This window comes from Momordica charantia (genome assembly GCF_013281855.1).
Source record: "Momordica charantia cultivar OHB3-1 chromosome 1 unlocalized genomic scaffold, Mcharantia_2.0 BLBB01000001.1, whole genome shotgun sequence".
Classification (NCBI taxonomy): domain Eukaryota; kingdom Viridiplantae; phylum Streptophyta; class Magnoliopsida; order Cucurbitales; family Cucurbitaceae; genus Momordica; species Momordica charantia.
Window position 1 is genome coordinate 11,070,814 of NW_028275157.1, and position 27,762 is coordinate 11,098,575.

At 33.2% G+C, this 27,762-nt stretch overlaps 2 protein-coding genes across 12 annotated transcripts; one reads left to right on the forward strand and one right to left on the reverse strand.

The window, feature by feature from the left end:
• Positions 1 to 6,398: 6,398 nt before the first annotated feature.
• Positions 6,399 to 18,493, forward strand: NTRC (NADPH-dependent thioredoxin reductase C). The gene is made up of 10 exons (XM_022296556.1): positions 6,399 to 6,653; positions 7,717 to 7,918; positions 8,045 to 8,150; positions 8,446 to 8,711; positions 13,328 to 13,607; positions 15,122 to 15,229; positions 15,468 to 15,554; positions 15,698 to 15,802; positions 17,297 to 17,427; positions 18,135 to 18,493. The coding sequence occupies exons 1-10, from the start codon at positions 6,443 to 6,445 to the stop codon at positions 18,193 to 18,195; spliced, it is 1,557 nt and encodes a 518-aa protein (XP_022152248.1). The 5' UTR covers positions 6,399 to 6,442; the 3' UTR covers positions 18,196 to 18,493.
• Positions 18,494 to 19,264: 771 nt separating this feature from the next.
• On the reverse strand, positions 19,265 to 27,700 carry LOC111019997 (Pentatricopeptide repeat (PPR) superfamily protein). 11 transcript variants are annotated; one of them, XM_088122151.1, is made up of 8 exons: positions 27,499 to 27,700; positions 23,396 to 27,382; positions 23,245 to 23,312; positions 22,515 to 22,841; positions 21,532 to 21,991; positions 20,879 to 21,074; positions 20,465 to 20,525; positions 19,265 to 20,301 (listed from the first exon to the last, which is right to left on the reverse strand). In XM_088122151.1, exon 2 carries the CDS (start codon positions 27,171 to 27,173, stop codon positions 23,421 to 23,423), a length of 3,753 nt encoding a protein of 1,250 aa, XP_087978277.1. In that variant the 5' UTR covers positions 27,174 to 27,382; positions 27,499 to 27,700; the 3' UTR covers positions 19,265 to 20,301; positions 20,465 to 20,525; positions 20,879 to 21,074; positions 21,532 to 21,991; positions 22,515 to 22,841; positions 23,245 to 23,312; positions 23,396 to 23,420. The 11 variants fall into 11 exon arrangements, 8 of the variants coding, with proteins under 8 accessions (XP_087978277.1, XP_022152221.1, XP_022152222.1 ...); XR_002602602.2 differs by lacking the exon at positions 23,245 to 23,312 and having other exon boundaries at positions 27,288 to 27,382; positions 27,499 to 27,692; XR_015789956.1 differs by lacking the exon at positions 23,245 to 23,312 and having other exon boundaries at positions 22,515 to 22,883; positions 27,288 to 27,382; positions 27,499 to 27,692.
• Positions 27,701 to 27,762: the final 62 nt, after the last annotated feature.

The following is a 27,762-nucleotide window of genomic DNA, read 5'->3' on the forward strand; positions in this document are numbered from 1 at the left end:
AAGACGTGGTACTAATTTTTTTAAAAAATCAAGACATGGTCCTCTACTGTGCCACTAATGGATATCTTAAAACTTGTTAATATGTAATGTATAAAAATATTTATTTTTTCCTTAAAAATCCAAGTCGTCTCTTCATCCCCGGAAGAAATGACCGACAAATGGGTGCTGACACATGGTCGTCTCTGACCATATCTTGATTTTTTTAAAAAATCAGATATGGTGCCAAGAAAGCGTCACGTACGTCTTTATGATTGTCTCTTGAAGAGACGACGAACTACTAAAAATGACATGGTCGTCTCTCGAGTGGGGAACTAATTTAAAAGGCACTATTTTTAGAATAAGTTTAAAAAAACATTTTTTTCTTTAATTTTATTATTTTAAAAATAAGTTTAAATAAAACATTATTTTAAAAAGTCCCATATTTATTAAAAAAAATTATATTTTTTAAATGTAATTGTGCATTTAAAATTTTATATTTAAAATGTAGAAACACGGAAAACATCACGATTTTCAAAAAAATATATATGAAGTAAAAATCTCAAAACTTAAAACATTTTCATTTTTTATTTGATAACATTCCTATTTTTTATTCTTTATTTTCAAAATTTAAGAAACATAAATATTTAATAATGATTTTTTTCGTTTTAATTTTTTAAGAAACGTTTCCAGAATTAGAAACTCTTTTTGTTCTTATTTATAATTTTTTCTAAAATATAGATAAAAGGTCCTTTTTATCTTTTTTTTTTAATTTTATTTTAAAATGAATAATAAATATAAAAATAAGTAAATATAACATTAAAATTTATATAAAATGTTTACGTTTGTAAATCTAAAATTTTAGATAATAAAAACAATAAATAATTATCAAATATTTTTGTTTAAAAAAAATAAACAAAAAATAATTATCAAACATAATTCTATTTTAATTTTCTCTAGATTTAGGAGAAGATGTCTTATATTCAAAATGAGAAAATATCTTGATAACCTTACGATTTTCCAAAAAATACTCATAATTGACGTAAGCTACAAAACTCTACTATTTGCTATACTTTAATTGATAATGTTGATGGACCAAATTTCTGCATCAACAAAAATCATTATCATAAAAGCGCGAAAAACCATTATTCATTTAACTTTCTACATTTTAGTTGGTCATATCTTTTTTATAAATTAAGGTTTTAGTGGAAGCCTCTCATCTTAATTTATTATTTATGGCACTTGTGACTTTGAAAACAATGTCACCATTTTTTATATTGGTGAGAATCTTTAAATTAATTCCAGCTGGTGGATGATTGAATTCCCACATTTTTCATGCTGTAATATTATTATATGCTTTGGCCCATCCCATAGCAATATAGTGTGTTTTCTTTTCAATTATTAGTTAAAAACTGAAAAGGCTAAATATATAATTTATTCCATAATATTTGGGTGCTTTTTTTCCCTCAATAATCTCTTATGTTTTCATATTTGTTTAGTCCCTCGTTGTGTCGGAAGATGTTGAAATTGGTTGATATTAAACTTGCATAATATGATATTTAGTGAATTGACAAAATTTAGAGATGAAATTACTGTTATCGAAAAAATAAATCTTTAAATTTGAGGAGGAATTGTAAATTTTCGTCCCTTATGTGATTTTTTTACTTCTCTAAATTTTCACCAATCTTCTAAGTACCTATGTCGTATAAATTTATCACCAGTCAATTCTAAATATATTAAAATATCGGCACTAAATTGAAAATTTTCAAATGGCAAAGATAAGGGACTAAATTGAAGTTATAAACAATTTTGGGTCAAAGAAATTTGAATGCATTGAGCTATTGAAAACTCTTTTGTTTGCGATTCTTAAACTAAGATGACAATTGTTGAAAGGTTTAAGAAATGAACTATCACAAACAAGATTTTTTAAATATCAATATCGATGGTGGAAATACCGAGTTCTCAATTTCATAAAAATGTCAATAAAAATATCGATATATATTTTTTTAAATTTATAAAAATAAAAAAAACCCGCAACAAATATTTAAATTAATAAATAAGTATTTTCACCATTTCTAAATAAGTAAAAAATTATTAATATTAATATTATTTCTCTATTTTTTTAATACATATATTATTTCTATATTACTGATATTTTGTTGATAATTTTCATATTTTGTTGATTTATTGCAATACTATAGAAATGTTTCAACATGTCGACGGGAACTAATACGGTGGATCATAAGATAATCTTATTTTTAACTCTTTCCCACGTCAAGAGAATTTACTCTAGGTAAACATATACTGAAGTTTGAACTTTCATAGTTGTGCTTATTTAGTCTCATTCTTGGCTTTTTAATAGATCGTTGAACTTTCAATCTTGTGTTTAATAGGTCGCCATCATTTAACTTAATTAATTAGTTTAACATTGATGTCATCATGTGACACGATGATAATATTATTTAAAGATTACCTGATAGAGTTAAATTTACACATGTTTAAGTATTTGATGACACAAATTTAGATGAGGCCAACCAAATACCATGATATTTTTAATGTCAACAAAAGCAAATATGGAAAACTTTTAAATTAAGAATTTTTTTAATTTCGATATTGCCTTTTGTTATTTTCAGGAATCGATATACCTATAATATGAAGTAGATTAGTCACGTTAAATATATAGACGATATACTTCATATTAAGTGTATCAATGATAAATATTTTTCAAATTGAAGATTTTGGTTTAAGTAACATAACATGTTTCTTATTGATGTATCAGGTATATCAATAATATATCTCATTTTACGTATATAATTGATATACTGAATATAAAGTATATCATCGATATAACTGATATCCCTTACCTGAAGTATTATCAGTTATACTAAATATGTGAATTACCTTTTCCAAAAAAAATATATATAAGAATGATATATTTAATATTTGGTATACCAATGATATACATGATACATCAACTATACTAATAATATACTTCCTTTTAGATATACTAGTTAAGATATAAAATAGCAACTAAACATAATTTCTAAGTGGTACTATTGCCATGAAATCATTGAAAAATATGGGATAAAAAATCACACGACCAAGAAAAATAAAATAAGAACAATATCAATCAAAAAGTCATATTAAGATAAATAGGAAAACTAATAACATGAATATATTTTAAAATTTCAGAAATTAACTGAATATTAAATTAAACTTGAAAAATAACATTAACAAAATATTAAAACATGAAAGTATCATTAATATATAACCTAGAAGTAATATACATAAAATTATTAAAATAATCTAAAGAAAAATAAAAGTTGGATAACACGAATATATAATTGTATACTTTACTTTGCAATCGATTAAACAAGCTTATGAATTCTCAAATATTCTTTTGACATGGTTCAGTTTTCACTAACGAAGAAAAAGAAACAATCTTCATTAATATTTTGAAAATGAATTTTAGGTCAAAGAAGAAAAAACGTAATCTTTCGTTTCATAGATGATTTGTTATGAAACCTATATGCGGATAGATGCATTACTTCATCAAACAGTTGTACTCTTCATCTGATTAACTTCTCTTAACACACCGTTTCACTTGAATAGTCACAACTCTTTTGGATTAACTTCTTGTTTCATCGAATAGTCACAACCCTTTTGGATTAATTCTCCCAACATACACTTTAACTCGAATAACCGTGTCTTTAGCAATAATCATGTGCAATGCACGTGGAATTAAATGTTTATTTTTCAACTATATTAAAAATGATGTTTAAAAAACTAAAATATGAATTTACATAAATTTAAAAGGCAAAACAAGAGACGTACTTTCTCCTCTATAGACACATCTCTACCATTTGATTGTGATGCTTCATATTGTATTATAGATCACATCATATGTGGATGATAACACTCTAACCATAGCTATGAGATTAACTTATCTCAACAGACATATTTACTTGAATAATTGCTCTTGTCAACATACCAAAAATTGAAGGACAAAATATAAATTTTGGAAAATTTAAATGGCAAAATAGGAAAGCAAAAGTCCAATTAATAAGTATAATATGAAAACTAATACAGCAATCTAATATGTAAAATAATTAATTTAACAATTCAGGTAAGAAATATTCATTGTCAAGTATTCAAATAAGATCACAATACATAAATTATTAGTCAAAACTAACTCATCAGTTTAGAAACTCAAGTTAGTTAATAAAGACATAAACATAAATGTAAACATGAAACAAGGAATTTAAAAGTAGTTAAGATCAATGAACAATCAAGAGTTTATATTAGGAAGAATATGAACATTAAAACTAAAATAAATCATTAATATATTAATATGAAAATGTAATTTTATACTCTACCTCATCATCAAATCAAATAAATTTATGGATTCTCGGATCCTTAGTGTTTCCCAGCTTGCAAATAACGAAAACTTTTAATTTTCGTTTTTTTTGAAAAGTTTTGATTTTTCTGCAAGAGAAAAGCCTTCATAGACATTTTGAGAGATAAAAAAAATACACAAATTTATACATGATGTTTTCTTTCATGCTATATAGATGTTTGTAATCACACCTATTTGGGAATTGATATATCATTTCATCGAATCTCATCTCTTGGATTAACTTATCTATCTAAAAAAATACATCAATATGTTGTGTTATACAATCGCACCATATGTAAATGAACACATCACTTCTCTCAACAGACACCTCGACCCAACAGTTGCATCCCATAGAAGTTTGAAAGGTAAAATAGGTCTTTATTAAAAAGTGGAGGGCAAAAATGTAAAGCAAAAATTCTCCACCATAGCCCCATTTATATATAGTATAGATAGATCATCGACATAAATTAATGATATGAAGTAGACATACCTAATATGAAGTATATCGACCACACTAAATAAATTAATGATATACTTTATATTAGGTATATCATTAATATATCCGACAACCAAGTATAAAAGCAGTAAACTTCATATCAGGTATATTCAAGTGACATACCTAATACAGAGTACATTGGTCACACTAAATATACCAATCATATATTTCAATTTAGGTATATCACTGATTGATATAAACTAATATAAGGTATATCACTCCTACACTTGATATTAGACATATCAACGTTAGGGGCCGTTTGTTTTGTGGGAATCCAAGATTCTCGTTGGACGGGCATCTGAATTCACACATTTGTTTTGTGGGAATGTAAGATACCCGGGGATGTTGAGATGTCCGGGTATCCTAGGATGCTCATACGGGAGGCATCTTACGAGTTTTGGATGTCATTTTGAAACACGGGTTTCCAAGATTCCCAGGTTGAGAAAATCCACTTTTTACATTTTTACCCTTCATTTTTTTTCTCTATATATTTTCTTTAATTTTTCCTAAAAAGATTCTTTATTTAAAATTTTTAAATTTATAATTAAAATAAATCAATGTACTCATGGTCTAATGAACAACTTTATGTTATTATGTATATTTGTATATTAGATTTACATGTAAAATAAATTGTAATTAAATTATATAATATCTCCATTTTATTTTTAACGAAGGAATTACATTATTAATAATATTTATTATCATAAATATACAATTTTAAATCAACAACTTTTTTACGATCAACATACCTGTGATATTTTTCCTCTTAAAAAAATATAATGTGATGATAGGATAAATAAATTTCACTCAAAATAGCATAAATTATATGATTGTCTTTTTGGAAACTATTAAAGCGTGAATGAAATATATATTAAGTTAATATGAATTAATTCATGTACAAAATAAAATATAAAAAAATAAAAAATAAATAAATTAATTCAAATAAATCTATTATATTAAATGATCTATCAATTATATAACTATTGGTAAGGGTATTTTTGGACCATTTTATAAATTTATCCTCCAAAACAAACGTGACTATCCAAATATTCCCGGATATCCTTATAAATTTTCCTACGAAACAAACGTGGTTATCTTAACATCTAAAATTCCGGGCATCTGAAATTCCAGGCATCTATAGATACCGAACATCTACATTTCCGAAAAATAAACAGTCCCTTAGAGTTTTTTTTTTAAATTTAAAAAAAAGTCTATTTTAAAGGTTTTTTACATTCTAGATTTGCAACTAAATATTAATTTCTTACACATTTGCAAACGACTAAATATCACTTCAAGAGTTCAAGAATCAATTAAAATTTTTCTAAAATGCACGAACCAAATGGAGAGAACTTTGGTGAAAGTTGAGAGACAAACTTGTAATCCATCTAATAAAATTTAATTTTTTTTGTTCTCAATATTTTTGATTACCAAATACGAATTATCATTGGAGTCCACGAGGAGAGTGGCAAGTTCCGGATAAAACATAGAGCGCGTGGGACACAGTCCCCAAGAAAAGAAGAAAACAGAGAGCTCTCTCAGTGTCTGGTTTGTAAATTGTATGGTCTGAAACTCAAATGGCTGCTTCTCTCAAGATAGGAATCGGCCCCGCCCTTCCTTCTCACCACCTCTCCGCCATGGCCACCGTCTCCAATGCTCCGCCGCCGCCTCCTCACCGTCTCGTCTTCCTCAGGTCTTCTTCCGCTCGCCGCCGCCCCCTCGCTTCCCGCTCCTCTCGTCTCCTTCTTCGCCCTCGCGCGTCCTCCGGCGACCTCTCTCCGTCTCCAGGTTACTTTGATTTTGTTCGTCCGTGCTAATGTAATGTGTTTGTGCTCGTTGCTGCGTTTGTAAGTCTGTAACTGTGTGTGTTTTAATATCTTCGATGTTGTGTTCTTGTAATGTCTGGTGCTGTAGAGCTGGAGAGGATCGAGTTTCGAGTTCTTTTAGTGCTCGGATTTTGATGGTGAAGGTTTCCGGTGTGGAATCCGTGGTTTTCATTTTCCACGTGACTATACAATTTTTTTCTTACGCTTTTTTAGTTTCTTGATGTTTGAGTACATAGTCAATGCGCATGTTTTTTTTTTTTTTTTAAGCGTAGTCATTTGTCTTTCTTCTATGTTTACCTGTTCTGAATGTATGTGTGTATTTCCATTTGTAGGATGTTGTATGATGTAATTTGTGCAATGTACTGGAGCAGTAAGACATTGAGAATCAGAGCAAAATATCTTATTTGAATTTTCCGTCATTTTTTGAAGAGAATCGAGTTAAAAGTTCTTTTAGTTCTCTAAGTTGGTGTTCAGCTTTTCTGATGTGAAATCTGTGGTTTCCATTTTATACGTGAGTCCACGGCTTTTCATACATTTACTAGTTTTCTAATGTTCGAATAGATAATCAATGTGCATGTTTTTTGAGGCGGATTCATTGGTCTGTCTTTTGACTCAATTTTAAATTGATAGTAGACATTTCTTCCTTTTGCACCTCAATGATCGATATAATATGTCCTTATGTTAGTTGGAAAATATGTGGGCTGATATGTAACTGATTCAATTGTTGAGTAGTTGGATAAGTTCTTTTCATTTCTGTAAACATTTGTAGATGTAGTTTATTTGATAGACATATAAACTTAATCACCATCACTTGATATGGCAATAGATAATATTCCATACCTTCTAACTTCTATACATCTTTTTGGTTGAAATTGAACTGGTTTTTGAGGTTTTTCTCTAATCATTTTCCACGCTATAATTTCCTTGATATAATGAAAAATAATTGGTAACATTTTGTTTTATGCAATAAGTTTGAAATTTGAGGTACTCGGGATAAGAGAGTGATAATGTATTCTTTATAACAGGAGTCGAGAATCTGGTAATCATTGGTTCTGGTCCTGCTGGATATACTGCAGCCATATATGCTGCTCGGGCAAATCTAAAGCCTGTGGTGTTTGAGGGTTTCCAAGCAGGCGGTGTTCCTGGAGGACAGTTAATGACTACTACGGAAGTGGAGAATTTTCCTGGGTTTCCTGATGGAATTACTGGTCCAGATCTGATGGATAGGTAAAGTAAAATAAAGTATGGGAAATTCTTTGGTTCTTCTTGCTTTCTATCCCAATGGAAGAGATATTGGTTAAGGATCCTTGGTAGAGATTTTATTGGTCATAATCTACACATTATATTGGACAGGATGCGGAGGCAAGCAGAGCGATGGGGTGCTGAATTATTTCAAGAAGATGTTGAGTCTATTGATGTAAAGAACAGTCCTTTTACTGTGCAAAGTAGTGAACGCAAGGTGATGGATTATTTTCTAACAAAATGTATTAATAAACTCTGAATACTTGACTTTCTCGTTAAGAATTTATTTTCTTTGTGTATTAACTTTTTCCCCAATTTTTTCTTTTTGTTATCAAAGAATCAAAGAATAATTCACACTCTAGCCTTTCCTTGTTTAATCCATTTGATTAATTATTTTGTGCCATGCTTAAAAGCAATACAATTCATCCATGTTGGTGTTTACTGTTTAAAAAATTCATGGTGCCTTTTGCTTTCTGATTTCCTTCTTGGCTTTTCCCCCTTGACCATTTCAGGTTAAGTGCAATAGTATAATATATGCAACGGGAGCAACAGCAAGACGACTTAGGTTACCTCGTGAAGATGAATTTTGGAGTAGGGGAATTAGTGCTTGTGCTATTTGTGATGGCGCATCACCCTTGTTTAAAGGTCAAGTTCTTGCTGTTGTTGGAGGAGGTGATACAGCAACGGAGGAAGCATTATACCTGACTAAATATGCTCGTCATGTTCATTTACTTGTACGTAAGGATCAACTTAGAGCTTCTAAAGCAATGCAGGATAGGTATGTTCAATTATTCCAATATTTTAGCTTGAGTCATTTTTACTGCCCAGTGGTTGGTTAATTATCTCGTGTATACTATATATTTTAGGGTAAGGTTGTCTTATCTTTTGCGCTACGTTTTTCTTTAAATATTATATTGTTTTTCTAGAAAGAGAAATATCTCGTGTATACTATGCAGAGGGTTGAGGCAAACGAAGAGATCTTATTTGAAAAGTTAAAGGTTGCAAGTGTGCATTAAATGAGGATCAAGTGATAGCTACCAGTATTAATGAGCCGCCTCTGGAAGTGAGAAACTTTCTGGAGGACTGCAGGCCTTCTAATGCAAATGTTCTGCATGACTCCCTTGTTATTAGTCAGACCTCTTTTCCCGAGGGTAATAAAACGCGGCTTCTAGAAAATTCCTCCATGCCTCCCATTAGTGTTAAAGATATTAGAAACTCCTTTGTTCAAACCTATTCTCTTTTCTATACTAGGAAAAAAGATCTGTCTTTTGCACCTTCACATTATTTTGTGAAGTTTATTTTATTTTATTTATTTATTTATTTTTACTTTAACAAGAAATGACTTTTCATTGATATATGAAAAGGAGAAAGAGTTCAAGGATACAAACTATCGGAGGAGTGAGAGAAAATGAAAAGGAATACGAAAGAGAACATAATAGAGGCTCAACAAGGAGCATTACAAACAAAATAAGAACAATAACAACCAAAGACCAAGATATAAGTAATCTAAAGCTTCAAAGACGAGTCTTGTAACAGAAGAGAAGCCGAAGCCCTTCGTAAATCGAAACTTGAGTGCCAAAGTAGTTGGAAATCTACTTGGATGAAGAGGGAACCAAAGATGGAGAATCTTTTGGATCAGACATCATATCCTTCAATTCCTTCAAATAATCTTAATAATATGAATTATCTTTTCGAGATAAGAGACATTAAGACGAGCTTTTTCTTCATCACGGATTCCAGCAAACACTCATGCTAATATGTGACAAAATCATCCAGGAGACATACCAGAAAGTAACTTGGGAGCTGAAATGATAAAATCCGAAAAATCTTTTGGAGGAGAAGCCATAACCACAACTTGAGAGAGAAGTCCTATTCTCCAAGAAACCAAGAACCTGGATCGAATTTGAAGAATTGGAAAGGAGTAGAAGAGAAAGCAACAGATTTGTTGAGGAAGAGGGCTGCAAAAAAGACCTTTAAATAACCGAAAAGAGAGAGCAGCATCCAATCGGTCACTTTTCAAGAAAACGACTTTAGAGGCACAAAACAGCAAGGTGAATCTTGATAAGGATTTCCAGCAGTCTGATTTGCTTGAGGAAAAGTGCTCACTTTTACTTGGTTTGCTTCTTAAGAACCAAAAATCCGTTGCCAATATCTTAGACAATGATCAACCTCCTTCACTCTCTGACTCTCTGACATTTCCAAAGAACCTTCTACTGTTGATAAGATGGTTGATACAAAGGATAGTACTTCGGTTATGGTTGGTGTTATTAATTCAACCAATGGAAACTTTTCCAAAAGACTGAATGAAGATGTCTCAAATATTGACTAAGAAATAAGTGTAAGTAGTTATGATTCAGAGCTACTTTCTCCTAAAGTAATTGGAGATAATGATATTAGAAAAATTGCAGATTTTGAAGAAGATGAAGGGATTGTTTGCTCATTATTCCAAGAAGTTATTCCTAAGTCAAGCAACACTGATGAGTGATGACTTAATTGTCTTTAACCAATTTTTGGTCCTCAATCTGATCCTCCAAACCTTTCTTCTTTTGCTTAGTTTTGTGGTTTTCAAATCTATGAAATCAAGCCGTAATCAGTAGTTAAATTGTTCTATCGTTATTCTTTTTCAAGAGTCAAAATTCTTAAAGAATATGAAAGGTTAATCATTTTTTTACTAAGTTCTAGTGAATGGGCTGTTGTAAGGCCTTCTTATCATGAGGAATGAAGTCAAAGCTAGTTTGTTTGTGGCTCTCAAAGGAAGACCATCTAGAAGGTTGCAATTGCTCTGAGAAGTCATTCTCAAGATCAGTTTTCTGCTGGTAGCATTTCGTGGGTCCTGTTGGTTCTTTTGGAATCATGTTTGTGGCCTCTTTTGGTCCTTGAAGAAGCAGTCCAGTGCATAACATTGAAGGGGAGTGTTAGCAGTACTTGTTGTCGATTCTTCCTGGCCGGGTGGATTTGTTCAGGGGTCATTTTTGTTCAAAGGGCTTATAGCTAACCTTTTCTTGAGCTCAAATTTTTGGTGTAGCTTCCAAAGCTTGAAGGGAGTGGTTTCATTTGTTTCGGCTAGTTGTTTTGCCTAGTCTTTTGGCATCTTGTTCTTCTTTGACTAATTTCCATGTATTTCTTTAAGTTTTGTTCTTTATTTGGCCGTTTCGTCTTTTCTATGCTCCTTTGGGTGTTTGTATTTTTGAACATTTTTATCCCATTTCATCTATCAATGAAAAGTTTGTTTATTGTTAAACAAAAATATTTGAGAGAAACCAATGGCCAATGAACAAAGTAAAAGACTTAGAAGGAATGAGTTCAAACTATGGTGGTCACCTACCTAGGATTTAATATCTTACAAGTTTCCTTGGCAATCAAATATAGTAGGGTCAGATAGTTTTCCCACGAGATTCTTCGAGGTGTATGGAACTATCGCAAATGCTCACACGTATCTTAAAGAAAAAACCCAATTGTTTTTATTTTTTCTGATAATTTTTCATTTCATCAATGAAAAATTCTGTTTCTTTTATAAGAGAAAACCAAGTATTTTTCATATGGAAATTATTATGGGTGTCTCCCTGATGTCTGCTATATTCTAATTTCTAGTAGATTGTGGTGACTGCTGACTTTAAAGTTTACACTATTCAAATAGGGTTTCCACCTTCTATAGCTGTTTCATGTTATTTTTTTAATATTGTGAATGTTTAAAATAGAAAATACAAACATGATTACTTATTCAGACTTCAGAGGAGAACATATGTTGTTAGTTGCATAACTGGTTTGCATCCAATGATTCTTTTATTACCTTCTGGTACATTCATTTGGTGATAGGTTAGAATGGATAAATTTACAACTTAGAAACAATATATCATGTACCTTAGAATAGTAGTGACTTTTCGAGTTATGGGTAATCCTGTCCTGTAGAAACAACATGTCATGTACCTTATAATAGTAGTGACTTTTTGAGTCATGAGAAGTCCCATGTCCTATCAAGTGATGGATGGGCAAGAAGAAGAAAGTCAAAACTTCAATATATCTACCCAGTTAGAGCCTTTGGAGGATAGTGAAAGTTGGAAAACTCGTAAGGCGGCACAATATCTTTTCATTTCTAATGGGGAGTCTTTGGATCACCTATTTCTCTGATGTTCTGTTGCTTTCAGGGGTTGATCTTTAATTTTTAGTTCACTGGATAGTTACCCAGATTCATTGATGTATTTTTTTAACTCTTGCGTGGCTTCTTTGAAAGGAAAGGAACAAGGATTTTTTTAAGATAAAAAAGAGAATTCCTAAGATTCTTTTTGAAATAGTATTCAATTATCTTTTTACATGGTGATTCTCCAAACCAAATAATTCTTTTGTAATCATAATTTTCTTATGATCAACCGTGGATGGAAGGCTCTTCTTTTGCAATTCCTTTAAGTAGGTTCCTGACTTGTTTGCTTGAGTGACTTTTTTAGTTTTAATCCTTAAAAAGCTAACATTTGCATTAAAAATTTAAATCATTGCTTAACCTAAAAGTTTAGGTTAAGGTGATGGAATATGGTAAATTTAATTTTCTTTTCACACTTCAACCTTCCCCTCACCTGTGGACTAAGAAATTAGTACAAAATTTAACAAGTGATTATCAATATATATGTATATATAATTTTTTTAATAACTGGGAGTCGGAGTTTTGTTCCTCTATACCTGGGGGCACCCGCGCCTGCTCCAAGGTCTGGACCCTGGAGACATCAAGGGTTTCTGGTACTAAGCTCACTGAAAGGTTTGAACTTAAGACCTTGAAGCCAGTGTGACCAAGAGATCCCAAGCCCTTGCCAACTAGGTTACCCCTTGGGGGCATGTGATTATCAATATAATCGAGGACGAAAAGCAGTTGGGCTTTTTTGGAGAGGTTTCTTCTTTTAAAGGCTTGGACATTTTTCATATATTTGTTGGTTCTTGGTTTCATGGTTGGAGGGCCTGTGTTCCTTTATATGTTTTCTTCGAGGCCTTTGCTTGAAAGATTGCAAATCTTTTCAAAGCTTTGAGTTTTTTTTTTTCTTTTCGTTTTCTCTCCTTTCAGGAATTTGTTTCCTTTGACCTCTTTTTATTATATCAATGAAAAGTTCATATCTCGTTTGTAAAAATAATAATAATTATAATAATAATAATAATAGCCTGCAAAGATCTTTGGGGAAAACCTGTGATAACCCTTTGGCTCTGTTGTTTCTAGTGCCAAGTGACAGTCCGTTTGTACATTACTTATGTCAAGCTAAAGTATACTTTCTGGTAGTCTATTAATTTATATTTAATTATCTGTCTGACTTGATGTCTTGATACTGGTGAATTAGATACTAATAAACAACTTGTATGTGAGTTTTCAACTCCCTGAATGTTTGTTTAACAGGTTGATTATCGCGAATGTTTCAGAGTGTTCAACTGTCCAAATGTTTCCTTGCACTTTAACACGGAGGCTGTGGACATTGTTAGCAATACAAAAGGGCAGATGTCTGGCATTTTAGTTCGAAAAGTTGATTCTGGGGACGAATCTGTGCTTGAGGCGAAGGGTTTGTTTTATGGAATAGGTCATTCACCAAACAGCCAGTTATTGAAAGGCCAAGTTGAGCTCGATAGCTCTGGGTATGTGGTCGTGCAGGACGGTACTGCAAAAACTTCTGTGGAAGGTGTATTTGCAGCTGGAGATGTGCAGGTATTCTCCTCCTGAAAGTCACTCTTGATTATTGCTATTGCATATACAAGCAGGCTCTTTAATACTGTTGTTTGCATTAAAATTGTTCCCAGAGACGGGTATCGTGATGTTTTGTATGTAACCAATGGTAGTTATAATGAAATTTTGTAACCTAAAATGCAGGGAAAATTAGCATTTTATTTTACTTAAAACAGACGTATGCATCCACAAAGAGGTCCATCCTTAGTAGTTAGTCCAATGTATAGCTATAGATATCCTCCCAAACATTTTCTATAAAAAAACTTGGTTTTTCTACTACAAAGTTCCATTTCCAATGTAAAGGAAAAAAGAACGTTATAGTCTACGAAACATGAAAAGCAAAGGAAAGTTATATTAATTTAACCTTTGAATAAAATAGAAGCTTTAAATATTCTCTGTAATATTATGTTTTTTTGTTTTTTGTTTTTTGTTTTGTTTTGTTTTGTTTTTTTTCCCAGTTTTGAGCTCCACTCCATTTATAATTTGCTTTCATAAACTATTTTGACTTTTCATGCTATACTTGCTTAATTTATCATTTATATATTTAAATCAGTATGACTTATGGCATGTAATTTGAGGGAAAAAAGAATGAACCATTTTTTTTTTGAACAAGATACGAACTTCTCATTGAAATAATGAAAAGGAACAAAATTGTTCAAAGATACAAACTCTCGAAAAAGTGAAAAAGCAAAAATTACAAATAAATCCAAAACTCATAAAATTGCAATAAAAGCACCCCAAAACAAGATAATCAAACTAATCAAACTTGGGGAAAAAGATTTCAATAGAGAAGATAAAGAACTCAAAGGAAGCCTTGAATTTAGCTGGAACCAAGCATACTGAAGGAGGCTGCTTCTTTTCAACAAAAACCTCAAGTTTCTTTCATACCACAACTCATGCACTAGTGCCTTAACTCCATTTAACCGAGGGATAAACTCTTTAGGATTCAAAATAGGCCCTGATAGAAGCTGAAACAAGTTATCTGCCATCTTTTGGTCAAAGACCAAACCAGATTAAATTCTTCTAACAAAAGACTCCAGCACAGACTTGCATAAGGGCATAAGAGCATAAGCAAAAATTCCCCTTGATAAGAATGTACCATTTTTCTTATGTTTAAGGCCCCTAGGACATCCCATAAACTCTGCAGTTGGTAAATCTTTTGCTCTTGGAGCATATTATTTCAGAATTTTTATTTATTTCTTTCTTCTCTAAATGCATTATGGTGCACTCTTATATAAAATAATAACAATAATAATAAATGGATTATGGTACACATCGGCTTTTGATGTTAGAAGTCAACTATAAAGGGATAACTTTTTCTTAAAGAACTATATTGTCAATCTAACGTTTATTAGGATGTGACATAGGCAAAAAATTTGTTCCTCAGTCAAATTCATCATGTAATTTCTATAAATATTTTCACTTGGACAACCATGAGATTGACATGTACTTGTATGATATAATCTTATGATTGTTTTTTCTTGTTAACTTCTCAGGATCATGAATGGAGGCAAGCTGTCACAGCTTCTGGATCTGGATGCATTGCTGCTTTATCAGTTGAGCGGTATCTTGTGAGCAAGAATCTTCTTATTGAGTTCCACCAGGTAATAAAACTCTGATGAAATTGATTAGTTGACTTCTTTCTTCTCAGTTAGTTGGCACGTGCTATAAATTCGATTAACTGAATTGTGTAAAAAAGAGTCTTGGATTTTTTAATAAATTGAAAAAAAAAATCTTTTTGTTTTTTCTTGACTCATTTTCGGCATTTCAATCAAAATATCAGTTTTACAAACTTTGAGTAACTAAGCATCTGACAGATCATTTATGTATTTACTCTTTCAGCCCCAAACTGAAGAGGTCAAGAAGGAACCGACGGACAGGGATGTTCAAGAGGGATTTGACATTACACTTACAAAGCATAGAGGCCAGGTAAATATTTTTCTCTTCTGTTGTGGTAATTATAATTATGTTATGAATGTTTGATATAAGATTTTATTATCCTCTGATTAGGGCTTTCAGAATGTTATTTGTCATTGACGCAAATTTTAATCTCATACATTTTTCCCCTTCAGTATGCTCTTCGAAAACTATACCATGAAAGCCCCAGGCTTATCTGTGTACTATATACAGCACCAACATGTGGTCCGTGTAGGACTCTGAAGCCAATTCTCAGTAAGGTAAAAATTTTCCATCGTTCTGCATTGTCATGTATGTAGTGACTGTTGCTGAAAAAATATTCAATCCATCCAATCAGATTGCATTATTTCTGTGACTTTTGTAGAAAAATTTTCAAACTTATTCATTGTTGGGGATGTAGGATTTATCCAAATATGTTACATACTGTGACTTGTACATACTGTGATCATGTTCTAAGAGACGGCGATCTTGCTTTGCTGCCGTTCTAAGTGCTACAGTAATTGGTTTTCATGAAGTTTAATTAAAAACTTTGAGATTGTAGTTGTAGCTAAAAACATTGCCTTAACATGAAGTAGGAGAAGCTTGTATTGTGAATCTGCTTCATTGAATATTATCCTTTGATTCTCTGGTGAAGTATTTGGTTCTTTTTTTTTTTAATCCGCGATTGTCCGGGCCAACTTACGCGCACCTCGACTAATCTCACGGGGCAACCACCTGACCCTACAACATTTGGTACTGGAAAACACATAGGAATTACTAATTCCTAAGATAGTTAGCCATCGTGGATTCCCAGCAATGTCCCAAATATTGTTCCCTATCAATAAAAAAAGGAATATTGTCCCAGCAATGTTACTACAACTACAGGTGTTAACTTAAACTGAGAAAATCCAACCAATTGGTTCTTGTTAAAATGTAGGCCAATTTGGTTCTAAAAAAAATTGAAAATATTTTTGTTTGGATCATTTTGATTGGTTTGGTTAGTTTTTTAGACGGTCAGTTCGACTTTAAGAATATTAATTTCTAGATGGTCATCTAGAAATTAAACAAAAAAAAAAAAAGAAAAAAATATGGTCAAGCCTTGAGAAAATGTGCAGTTATAAACCCAAAACTGCTCATTCTCTGTTTTGACTTTTCATTGATTGATGAAAAGAAAGATAAACAACCAAACCAGTACATCAAGAGTCCCAAAAAAATAGGGTTGCTTCGGTGTTAGTCTCAGTAGCATCAATTCGGAATTTGGGGGTCTAATCTAGATGGATTTTCTGAAGATCTAAGTGAAATAGGGTTGCTTCCTCCTCCCAAAGGGAAATTCCAATACCATTAATGCTGAGCACATCATCTTGGAAGCTCAAAATGTTTTTTTAGTTATTATTGGAGGCCTTTCTCATTTTTTCGAATCTTGTATCAGATCCCATGTCTGAGTAGGGTTTTTTTTTTTTTTTTTCTCCAATGTTTCTCGTAGTGTTCAGTAGTTTTGTAGGGAGTTGGAGTAGGTTTTTTTTTTTGGAATCTTCGTGGTCTTCTCCTTCAAAGTTATGTCTTTCGGGCAGCAGTTAGATGCTGGTTTTACTTTTCGATAATATGGTTATATCTCCAGCGGCTTTCCAGTTTTGTGGTTTTGCTTATGGGATAATTTGCTGTTTGTTTCAGACATGCTTGATGATAAGTCCACTTATATCTTCTGTTCTATTTTGTTGATGATAATGTCCAATGACTAATATTGATGCTTAGCCTTCATGAACTTAATCTTCCAGGTGATAGATGAATTTGATCAAAATGTACATTTTGTTGAAATTGATATTGAGGAAGACCAAGAAATAGCAGAAGCAGCTGGGATTATGGGTACTCCCTGCGTGCAGTTCTTCAAAAATAAGGAGATGATCAGGTTGGTTCAGCATCTTATTTTCTAGCTTTGATTTATTTTGGTTCCTGTAGTTCCAAAATGTTCATTTTGATCATTGTATTTTCAACTTTTGTTTATTTTAGTTCTGGTACTTTCAAAACGTGTGTTTTGGTTCCTATACTTTTAAAACGTGACCAATTTAATATCTATTTACAAATTTTTTACACAAATTTTATGCACAACGGAAATCCTTTAATATAAATTTATGACTATATTAAGAAATACTATTTTCATCTCCATTTTTGTTCATTTTGGTCAGTTTTGAAGCGTCCATTTTTTGTCCTTTTTTTTGTCCTTGTACTTTAAACTTTTGTCTCTTTTAGTCTTTGTACCTTCGAAACATTTGCTTTGGTCCTTAATTTTAACATATTTGGAAGTAAATTAGATATCGAGATAAATAAATAAATAAATAAGTGATTTTTAGAAAGAAACTAAATTTGAATGATTTCAAAACAAGGTTTCCTCTTCAATCTCTACAACTTTCGTTACTATGTGAGGATTTACTTCTGGACTCTTGGCGACTTGTGATCATGTGATCATCTAATGGAGTTTTTTGTTTTTCCTTTTTCTTTTTATGAGAATTTGAACCTCTAATCTTTTGGTCGAAATGATCATCTCATGAAGTACTTGACATGACATTTTTGCTAGGGTAGCTCTCATCAATATTTTGTTCTATGGTTCTTATGTAGGAATATACCTGGAGTCAAAATGAAGAGCGAGTACAGGGAATTTATCGAGTCGAACAAATGAGGTTGTAAAATTATTGCCTTCAGATCTTCTGCTTCAATTTTGCTTCATTTGACCTAATAAGCCAAGTGGAAAAATGCCTTAAAATATTTTCATGTCCTGTAACATTCAATTTATACTGTAGATTTTAGATACAGAGTTGAGAAAAGGGCCAAAAAAACAAAAAAAACACTAATCATGTGCAGAACAGACATTCATTTAAGGGGGTGACTCCTATTGTTCGTCCTCAAATTCCTTGACTTTGGTTTTTGGATGAATAAGGTTCGATTACTTCGATAATATATGAGAATTCATTGTTCGATGATTAGCGTGAGAACTAGGGTATTAAATTTCCGTTGATATGTGGACATTTACATATACTCGTGGGTTTAACATTGATATAAGGAGTGAATCAACATTTTCATAGTATTGCAAAAAATTGATAAAATATTAAAATATTAATTAATTGTTTGTTCCTATTTTGGTGGTGAGGATTGAAAATAAAAGGAATATATCGGATGAAAGAGAACATATAATGTCCACATACAAATATTGAAAGTGACTTGAATGTTCACAAATATATCTGATTTTGGTTAACTATATATTTTAGTCCTAATTTTAAGTGTATTTGATTTAATTAGGTCTCTTATATTTTAATATTTTTTAGTTATATCACTCAATATTAACCAATCTGAGCTAACTATAGTAACAAATTTCATTTTAAAGGTACAAGTAGAGATAGGGAGATTTATGATCAAGATAGATGCTTTAAATCAATTGGATTTTATTCGTTTAGTTATTTGGATGCTGAAAGTTTGCGAGCGTGTAATAGAGAAAACATGGTTCGAAACATAGACAACTTGTAGACGAGAAGGTTTCGTTTGGTACTTTTGCAATTTGGGAGAATGAATGAAGGTATTGAACAAAGAAGGGTTAGCACTAAGATATACTAAAGAGTACTTGTAAATTCTAAGCAAGGTATTAAATTTTCATTGTTGATATTTTCTGTCCAACATTTTCGTATGTATGAATTAGGATTCGACATTGACAATTTCATTATATCATTTAAAAAAAAAATAAAACGCGTTCGATACATTCACCTATTCCATTGAGAACTCTCATTTAAGATGAAAATGTAATACATTGCTTCGAGCCTAACAAGGACCCATTAGTTCCCTGCTGTAAAATAATTATTGTAGCAACAATTTGTCCACTAAAACTCAGAAAAGTGTCGGAACCTTCATATCTCATGATTTTTTGTAGTACAACATGTAGAGGTGGAGAATCGAATTCACAACCTCTTGATTGAAGTTACATGCCAATTACCGTCGAACTATGTTCACTTTGACAACCTTTATAAGTCGAGTATGCACCAATACCAATTAAAGTTTCTCAACAAAAGTCCAAAGAAGTGGGGAGGAAAGCTTGATGATTCAGCTCACTCCATTTCTATCAACCTATGAATAATACAAGAACATATTTCTAGTATACCTTATGCTTTCGCATCGAAGTGATACAAAATAATTATGTATATATTCATTGTCATCGTCAAGTGAGATAACTATTGCAAAAACCATGCAAGGCTTTGGAGTTATGACACGTAGATCATCGAGCTAATCTAAATCTTAAGATACACTAAAGATACACAATAACCTACGTGTAGACCATTGAGCTAACCTGAGTCTCAGTATCCGCTAAAAATACACAATAACCTAGTGACACGGAACCATTGAGCTAATCTAAGTCTTAAGGTATGCTAAAGATAACACCGTAATCTAGTGACATAGATTGTTAAACTAATTCGAGTCTTAAGATATACTAAAGATACACGATAAAATAGTGATATGAGTCTTAAAATATACTAAAGATCACGATAACCTACTAAGTCTAACACATCGGCACAAATTTTCATCTCTTAGTAATCGCATAAAGACTAAGTTTGACATTGTAGTAATTTATACCATATAAGCTTGGTTTCCATTGATCAAGAAACCAAAATCTTGCCCTGTTAATGCCAAGTTCCATACTCAAAATTCAAAACCAAGGAAACTCGCTATGCCACCATCAAGAATAGAACTCCCGAAGAATTCTCATCAAGCCAAAACCTCGAAATGCTAACGAACTAAGTTTCTGATGTTGCAAAAGATCTTATGTTAATGGCAGGACAAAGCAGAAAAATAACTGTAAGTAACATATGTAACCAAACTATCACATATAAACTAAGAGCTAATAGCTCCAATTATTGTAATTCTATGGTTGAAAGGGCAATTCACAATCACAAGTAGAATAATACCTATTCTGCGTTTCATATTTTAGATTCTAGTGTATTTTCTCTGCAACTTTAAGTCAGCTTTCTGCAAAACCGAAATAGATACACAAAAAAAATTAAGTAAATTAATAGAATAATTTGTATCACTGCTTTCTTCCATCAAAAGAAAGAAATATATCAAATGCTGCTGTTCAAAAAATAAATAGTAATTAGAACTCACGCAAAATTTTCTTAACAATCAAAATACTTTGGTGTCCTGTTAGTAGAACGATTTAATTTACAAAAGCTAAACTAAAAATTTAGGGTTTAGGGTTTACTGTAAAAATATCATTACAGTAAGGCCACCTACTGAAGACGAGAGATGTTTATTTTTCTAAGAATTTAAAGGTGAAGATTTTAAGGTGGGGACATCATCAAGGATGAATGGACCAAGCTTACCTGCCACGAATAGAGTTAGTAGTTTCTTTGATACTTTCAAGCGAGCTTCCACTGCCGGATGAGGTATCTTCATCGATTTCTGCAATGCTTCGAATTGCAGTTCGGTAACACTTTCTAAATCATTCTCATCTTCTACATTACCATCAAATTCTGACAGACTTTCATACGGTGCGCGTTGAACTTAGATAACAAGATCCTGAACAAACGAAACGAGAAACAAGTATACAGTTCTTTTTGGTTAATAAACCGGCTTTCGTTGAGAGGAATGTAAGTACAACAAAAGAGAGGTACAAAAACCGAGCAATCATGGACGAAAGAGATGGTAGCTAGACCACCCCCTATGTCAAATAAGGACATCTTAAAATAAAGGTTATAGCCCAATAAAGGTTATAGACCCCCAAGTAGTGGATGAAAGAGGAGATAGGATATTTTTTTGCAGGTAAAGATTAAAGGCATCCATAGTCATCGCTTTTCAAGTTTTTTGAAAGTGGAACAACAAGGATTGAATCCCAACTTGTAGACTGAAGTCCAACTAATTTGCTCATTTTGAGCCATAAGCATCAACCGCTAAGAGAAAGCCCCATAACAATAATTTATAAACCCGTGAGTATCCAAGCTACCTTGCACACATATCACATATTGACATATCTCACCTAGATAATTGCATGATCATGCGACATTTGGTTGTCAAGAATTTCAATACCCAAGGTAGGTGACCAGCATAGGGTTTTGAACGCTCATTCTCTTTTAAGTCCCTTTCCTTTTTCATTATACCGGTGACTATTAGGCCAACCACACACCAACAGAGCAACACTTCATGTCTTTCTCAATTTCTTGTAAACAATTTAAATCTGCAATTTCCTCCCTCTTCTTGTAAACCACAATTTATTAAAGTCCACCTCTATGTACACCACATCAGACTTGGAGGAGCCCTCCTTTTTGGCCGGAGGTCATTAAGATTAAATCTGTGCCCTTCTTCTGATTCATATTGAATACCCTCCATTCTTCTGTTATTCAACTGCCTCCAATGGAGAAAAGTCCCCCGAGTATTCAAAACAGCCAGTAGATATTGAGCAATACGCTCCTCGCCCACCATCGCATCCTTCACAGATCCTGCTTCCATGTTAAAAAGGTATAGCATCAGTCTTATAAGGAGATTCAGTGATATAGTCAATATCAATATAATGATGCAATATGATAGAACCCGAACAACTAACAAGATATTGAAATATAAAAGGTAAAAAAGTATAATAACTCCCAAGTAATTTGAGGTACTTGGACCCTTACTCAAGCCTAAACCATACTCAACAGATATACCATGAAACCAATCATGACAGTAAAAACTTCAAATTTTACCATTGATTTAAAGAGCATTCAGCACTTGAAACTAATGTCGATATTTACAATCAATAGACAACCAAACAAAGACAGTTCTCCTCTAATGTAGAGCTATGACTTGATAAAAAATGATTGAGAATGCACACACATACAGAGGAGAAGAGAAGTACTTCCCATGATAAAGGCCCACCACTGTCCATTCTCTACCTATTTCTGAACTGAGAATTAAAACTTCCAAATACAAGAGATAGAAATATAATCAAATGAAACAGAATGATCAAAGTGCTCTCTTACATACAAGATATTGGGGTTAGCCAAATCTTTCTTTTTGAGGGAGATGATGCGGCGGTTAGAAGAAAGTTGAGGCTGAAGGTTTTGGTTCGCTGGCGACAAGGGAATGCGGGCCTCTTTGACCTCGATCACCATATTCGCCAGCTTCAGTCTCTCGCGAATGGCTTGCATTGCTGCCGCCATATGCCCGGGAAACCAATTGATTGCTCCACCACCAGCAGAAAATTCCATATCTTCTCAAGCCTTCTTCACCAATCCATTGATCCCTTCCATTTTCTCTCTCTCTTCTCTCTCTCCGACGATGGAGGTTTAGGGTTTAAGCTGGTGTGAGCGGCTGATTTGAAATAACTTTCAATTATTTGGAAGTTAATCCTACCTAGGAGTAAACTTTATATGAACTGTGGTTTGTAGAGAAGATCTAGACATATAATAATTAAAAAAAAATCAAGATGTTTTTTAATATGGGACTTGATTTGAATGGAATAAAATATTTATATTCCAATAATAATAAAATAACAAATACATAGGCTTCTTCTCAGAGAGAAAGAGTTCCAACCTAGAAAAATTTAATTCATAAAAGGAAAAACTTTTGAAAACCGTTGGAAGACAACTCCACATGGCTGCATTTATTTAATTTTGTGAAATCAAACCATTGTGCATTAAAAAATCTGTTATTCCTTCCCCCAAATCAAATGCCCCATAGCAAACCTTTGACTGCAATATTAGTCTATATTTACCTTTCTTGGAGATTTGATGTCCATAAAACTTTCACCAAACCCTTTGATACCACTTCTCCTCTTGATTTCTATGGACAATTATTCTAGACAACTAAGCTTTAAAAAGAAAAAAAAAAAACACCAATTTATAACAAAAGTGAACAAGGATAACCTTCTCAATCTTCGTATTGGCTTTGCTAACGAATCAATTCCCGAGAAAATCCGCTCTTGGAAAGAAGTCCCAAGAGAAAACCTTTATTATTGTTATTGCTGTTGCTGTCCTTGAGGGTGGCATCACTTAGTTTGCTTATGAGAGACCATTGTGTCTCAAAATCCAACTCGTAACCACTTTGCTGCATTGCTCGCACCGTCTCTGATGCCTTTTCGAGATTATTTTCGTGGTGATATCTGTTCAGCATAGAGCAGTATGCATCCTTGCTCGGCGTTTCGCCCATCTCCAACATTCTCATCAAAACCCTTTCTGCTTCTCTTGTTTTCCCTTCTCTGCAAAACGAAAAAATGAGTTTATCCCATGTCTCGATGCGTGGCTTCAGGCACCGGTCCAACATCTCGGTATGGAAATCTACGGCTTCTTCTAACTTGTTGCAGTTACAGCAACAATGAACGACAGAATCATAACTAGTAGCATTTGGGGTGTTTCCTTTCATAAGCATTACGTTTATAAGATCGACTGCCTTCGACAATCTTCCATTCCGACAAAATTGTCTGATTATGTTATTGTAATCTACACGTTCGGGTACGAGACACTTCTCGACCATTCGCTCCAGAAAACATTCTGCTTCTTGAAGCTTACCATATGAAATGAGGCACTCCACAATCGTATTATGTATAGCTGAATCAAGAATCCATCCCCTTGATTCCATTTCTCGACTTAGCTCCAAAGCTTTTTCGAGCTCTCCAATATCACAAAGGTGGCTAATTACGATATTCAAGCTTCGATTGCTGGGACGAAACTCCTGATGGATCATGGTGAAGAGATATAATGTGGAACTTGAAAAGTCTTTGCACTGAGAAAATCCATATATGAGAAAATCATAGGCGACCTTATCAAGTAACAACTTCCTCTTATGTGATACTTCATCCAGAATTTCACCTACAAGCATACTATTCCCGCTTCGAAGAATATAAAAAATTAAAACGTTATAGATAACACGGTCATGAGATTCATCGTGTCTAAGCATGAGGTCCTTTAGATACAATGCCTGGAGACTTCTTCCTTCCATACACATCAAACAAACTAATTTCCTATAACTTGATATCGAAAGGCTTAAATCTCTCCTTATTATAATACCGAGTAGCTCCCGCACTTTGTCAAAGTTTTTCACTTTGCAATGCCCTTGAACTAGAAGATTATAAATCTCAGCATCTGGAGAAAGACCTTTCAACAACATATCCTGGAATAGAGTGAATGCTTCTCTAACCTTTCCCGTCGTAAAGAAACCTTTCATTAGTGCACCAAACACTCTAAGCGAAGAAGATGATAGCTTCGTAGTTCCGATCTCTTTTAATGCAATTGCGGTTTCATATCTACCAGCCTTACATAATGTAGGAATTAACAAAAGACAAACATCAATGCACGGAACCATACTCGTCGCCATTATATCATCCAATATATTGATTGCTATTGAAGTATTGTTCTCCTTACATAATCCAATGATAAGAAGTTCATATGACTTTTGATCCAAATATAATCCACGAGACATAAGTTCTTCAACCAATACTCGACCAATTGCAGCGAACCCTGCTTCTGAAAGCCTTTTGAGGAATATATGAATTATATCCAACCTCGAATGTGGATATGATGCCAACATGGTTTCAAGGAGGGAGAAAACTTCATTGAATTTTCCTTTCTTGCAAAGATAGCTCATAAGTGATTTACAGTCATGCGGCCCTGGAACCCAACCAGCTTCTCGAGCTCTATCCCAACAGCCAAGAAGTTTCCTTAAGTTTTCTGTTTTGCACAAACTATTTACCAGAGCTGTGTATGTTTCTTTCTCGATTTCGACATGCATTTGGATCATCTCATTTAGTATTCCAATTGCACTAGAAGTCAACTTGTTTTTGCTGTATGCTTGCACAATTAAATTCAAGGTGTCTGCTCCTAATTCAGCAATCATATCTGGTCTTTTCTCCCAAACTTCAGTGATAGGCTTGATTATGGAACTCAAATTAGAGTGGCTTTTAAATAAACCCATCAAACCTACCGAAGTTAGTTCTTGCCCCCATCGAACCATTTCGGCTGCCAACCTTAATACAACTTTACTGTCTCCATTTTTGCACTCATCCATTATAAGCGAGTTAAAATCAGGTAATATAAACTCTTCTAGAACTTTGGTAAGCCTTTTCTCATATTCATCCACATCAGTTTCCAAATACAGTCCATTTCCAAGAGTATCCAAGAACTCGGTTTTAGAAATACCAGCATTGTTGTCTCTTTTCAACCTCACTGCTGAGGGATTAAACCCCAAGAAAGAAAATATTAGGCATAATAGATCATCTATTGAAGAAAGTTGAATCAAACCACATTTTTCCATTTCGAGAACTATCTTTTTTGCTTCATCAAATTGTCTAGCTTTGCAATAGCCTGCTAAAAGAATTTTGAAAGTCGATAAATTAGGCTTAGTACCCCAATCTGCCATTTCGTCAAGAATGCCTCGGACACTTTCCCAAAGGCCATCCTTCAACATCCCACTGATGAGAGCATTATATGAATGTAAATCTGGTCTTAAGCCTCTCAACAATAACTCCGACAAATAAATAAACGCATTTCTAAGATTTCCCTCACGACAGCTCCAACCGATCAAAATCCCAAAGGTTACTTCATCAGGCTTGAAACCTGTACGCTCAAGTTCTCGTAGAAACAAGTATGCACTTTCAGAGCCACAATTTATACAAAGAGAATACATGATTTTGTTGCCAGAAAAAACATTTGGGGGACTTTTAATTTCGAAGAAGAAACTCAGCAAATCTTCAAAGTCCTTCTTCTCACAATACCCCCTTGTAATTTGATAAAGAACCTTATCACTAGGCATAAAGCCCGAAGCCACAAACTTCTTCACAAGGTTCCTAGCTCCAAGAACCTTTCCCTGCCAACAAAGTAGTCCAATAACATTATCAAAAGCAGCCTTCTCTTCATCACCCAAACTAGATCCCATCTCCACCATATCCAAACACACCCCTAGTGCTACTTCCGTCTTCTTCATCCGGATCAGAGAATCAAGCAAAACACGATAACATGACAATGATGGAGATATACATTGCTGCCTCATTTTTCCAAAAATCAAGAGAGCCCCTTCTAGATTATCTTCACCCACGAAACCTTGAACTAAACAATTGAAAACTTCAGGATCATCCAATAAAATTCCTTGAATCTCCATCTCAGAAAGCAAGAGCTCGACTTCTTTAAACTTCCCAACTCGGATGAGAATAGAGGCCATAACCTCACATGACTTCGGTAAATGCTTGAAGTTCTTACCACTTTCATTAGCAAACCTGAAAATGCTCCACAAACACTCAACTTTCTTAACTTGAATCCCATTATTCCCAACCTCTGATTGAAACCCAAGTAATAATTTAAGCACGTCTTCGGGTTTTAACTGCAAAATTCGCCTAATTTTACGCGCATATTCTGGTACAACATCAGATATCTCCAATAAAAAGTCCTTGAGAGAAGGATTAGGCAATGCTGAGCCATTCCCTTCCTTCTCAACCAAAACTGAACACCTTGATATGAGAGATTGTGCAATGCCAGAGCAGTCAATGGAAGATAAGCTTATGGTGGTACACTTATTTCGGCATCTGAGAGTTACTGGTGATTGAAAAGTTAAAAAGAACTTGCTGGGTATGAATGAAGTGAGAGATCGGGACAAACGAACCTTGTGAATTTGAAGCAAGCAATTACAGAGAGCTATGGATGTGGCTCTTATCATTTGAGAACACCGCAGCGCAAGGACACAAAAATTCAGGCTTTGGACCAAAAAATAGACTAGAATATGGATCGATGAATTCCTCTGATGTCAAAAAATTGTTTGCACATGTTTTACCTTGTTTTTAGAAAAACCCAAAAGCCAAATTCTCTCTTGGTTCAACTTCGTCATCTCTTTTTGCTGAAGAACTTTGTTGCTTGCTTCCTCGCAACCTGTTGCATCCAAATCCAGAAAACAAATAAGAGACAGAAAATCGAACCCAAACCCAATTTTTAGAGATTTTATTGAAAGGATACATAGTTGGTAAATTTCGAAGCTCAAGATTCACCATTTTCTCAGATAGCAATTGAATAGATGCTCTCGGAAGCACAGTCCCGAATTTTCACGGGGAAATTAACGTCCTACAAACTTTGGGAACGAAAATATTATTTGTTTGATGTTTTTTTAGAAAATTTCTATGAATCACGTTTGTTTTTTCCAGGGAAAAAAAACGCGCCTTTACTTTTTCCCTTTTTTCTTCCTTTTCCCGTGTGTAGGAACGGGTTTTATACCTTTATTTTCATAGCATGAACCAAGAAAGTATTAAAAAAAA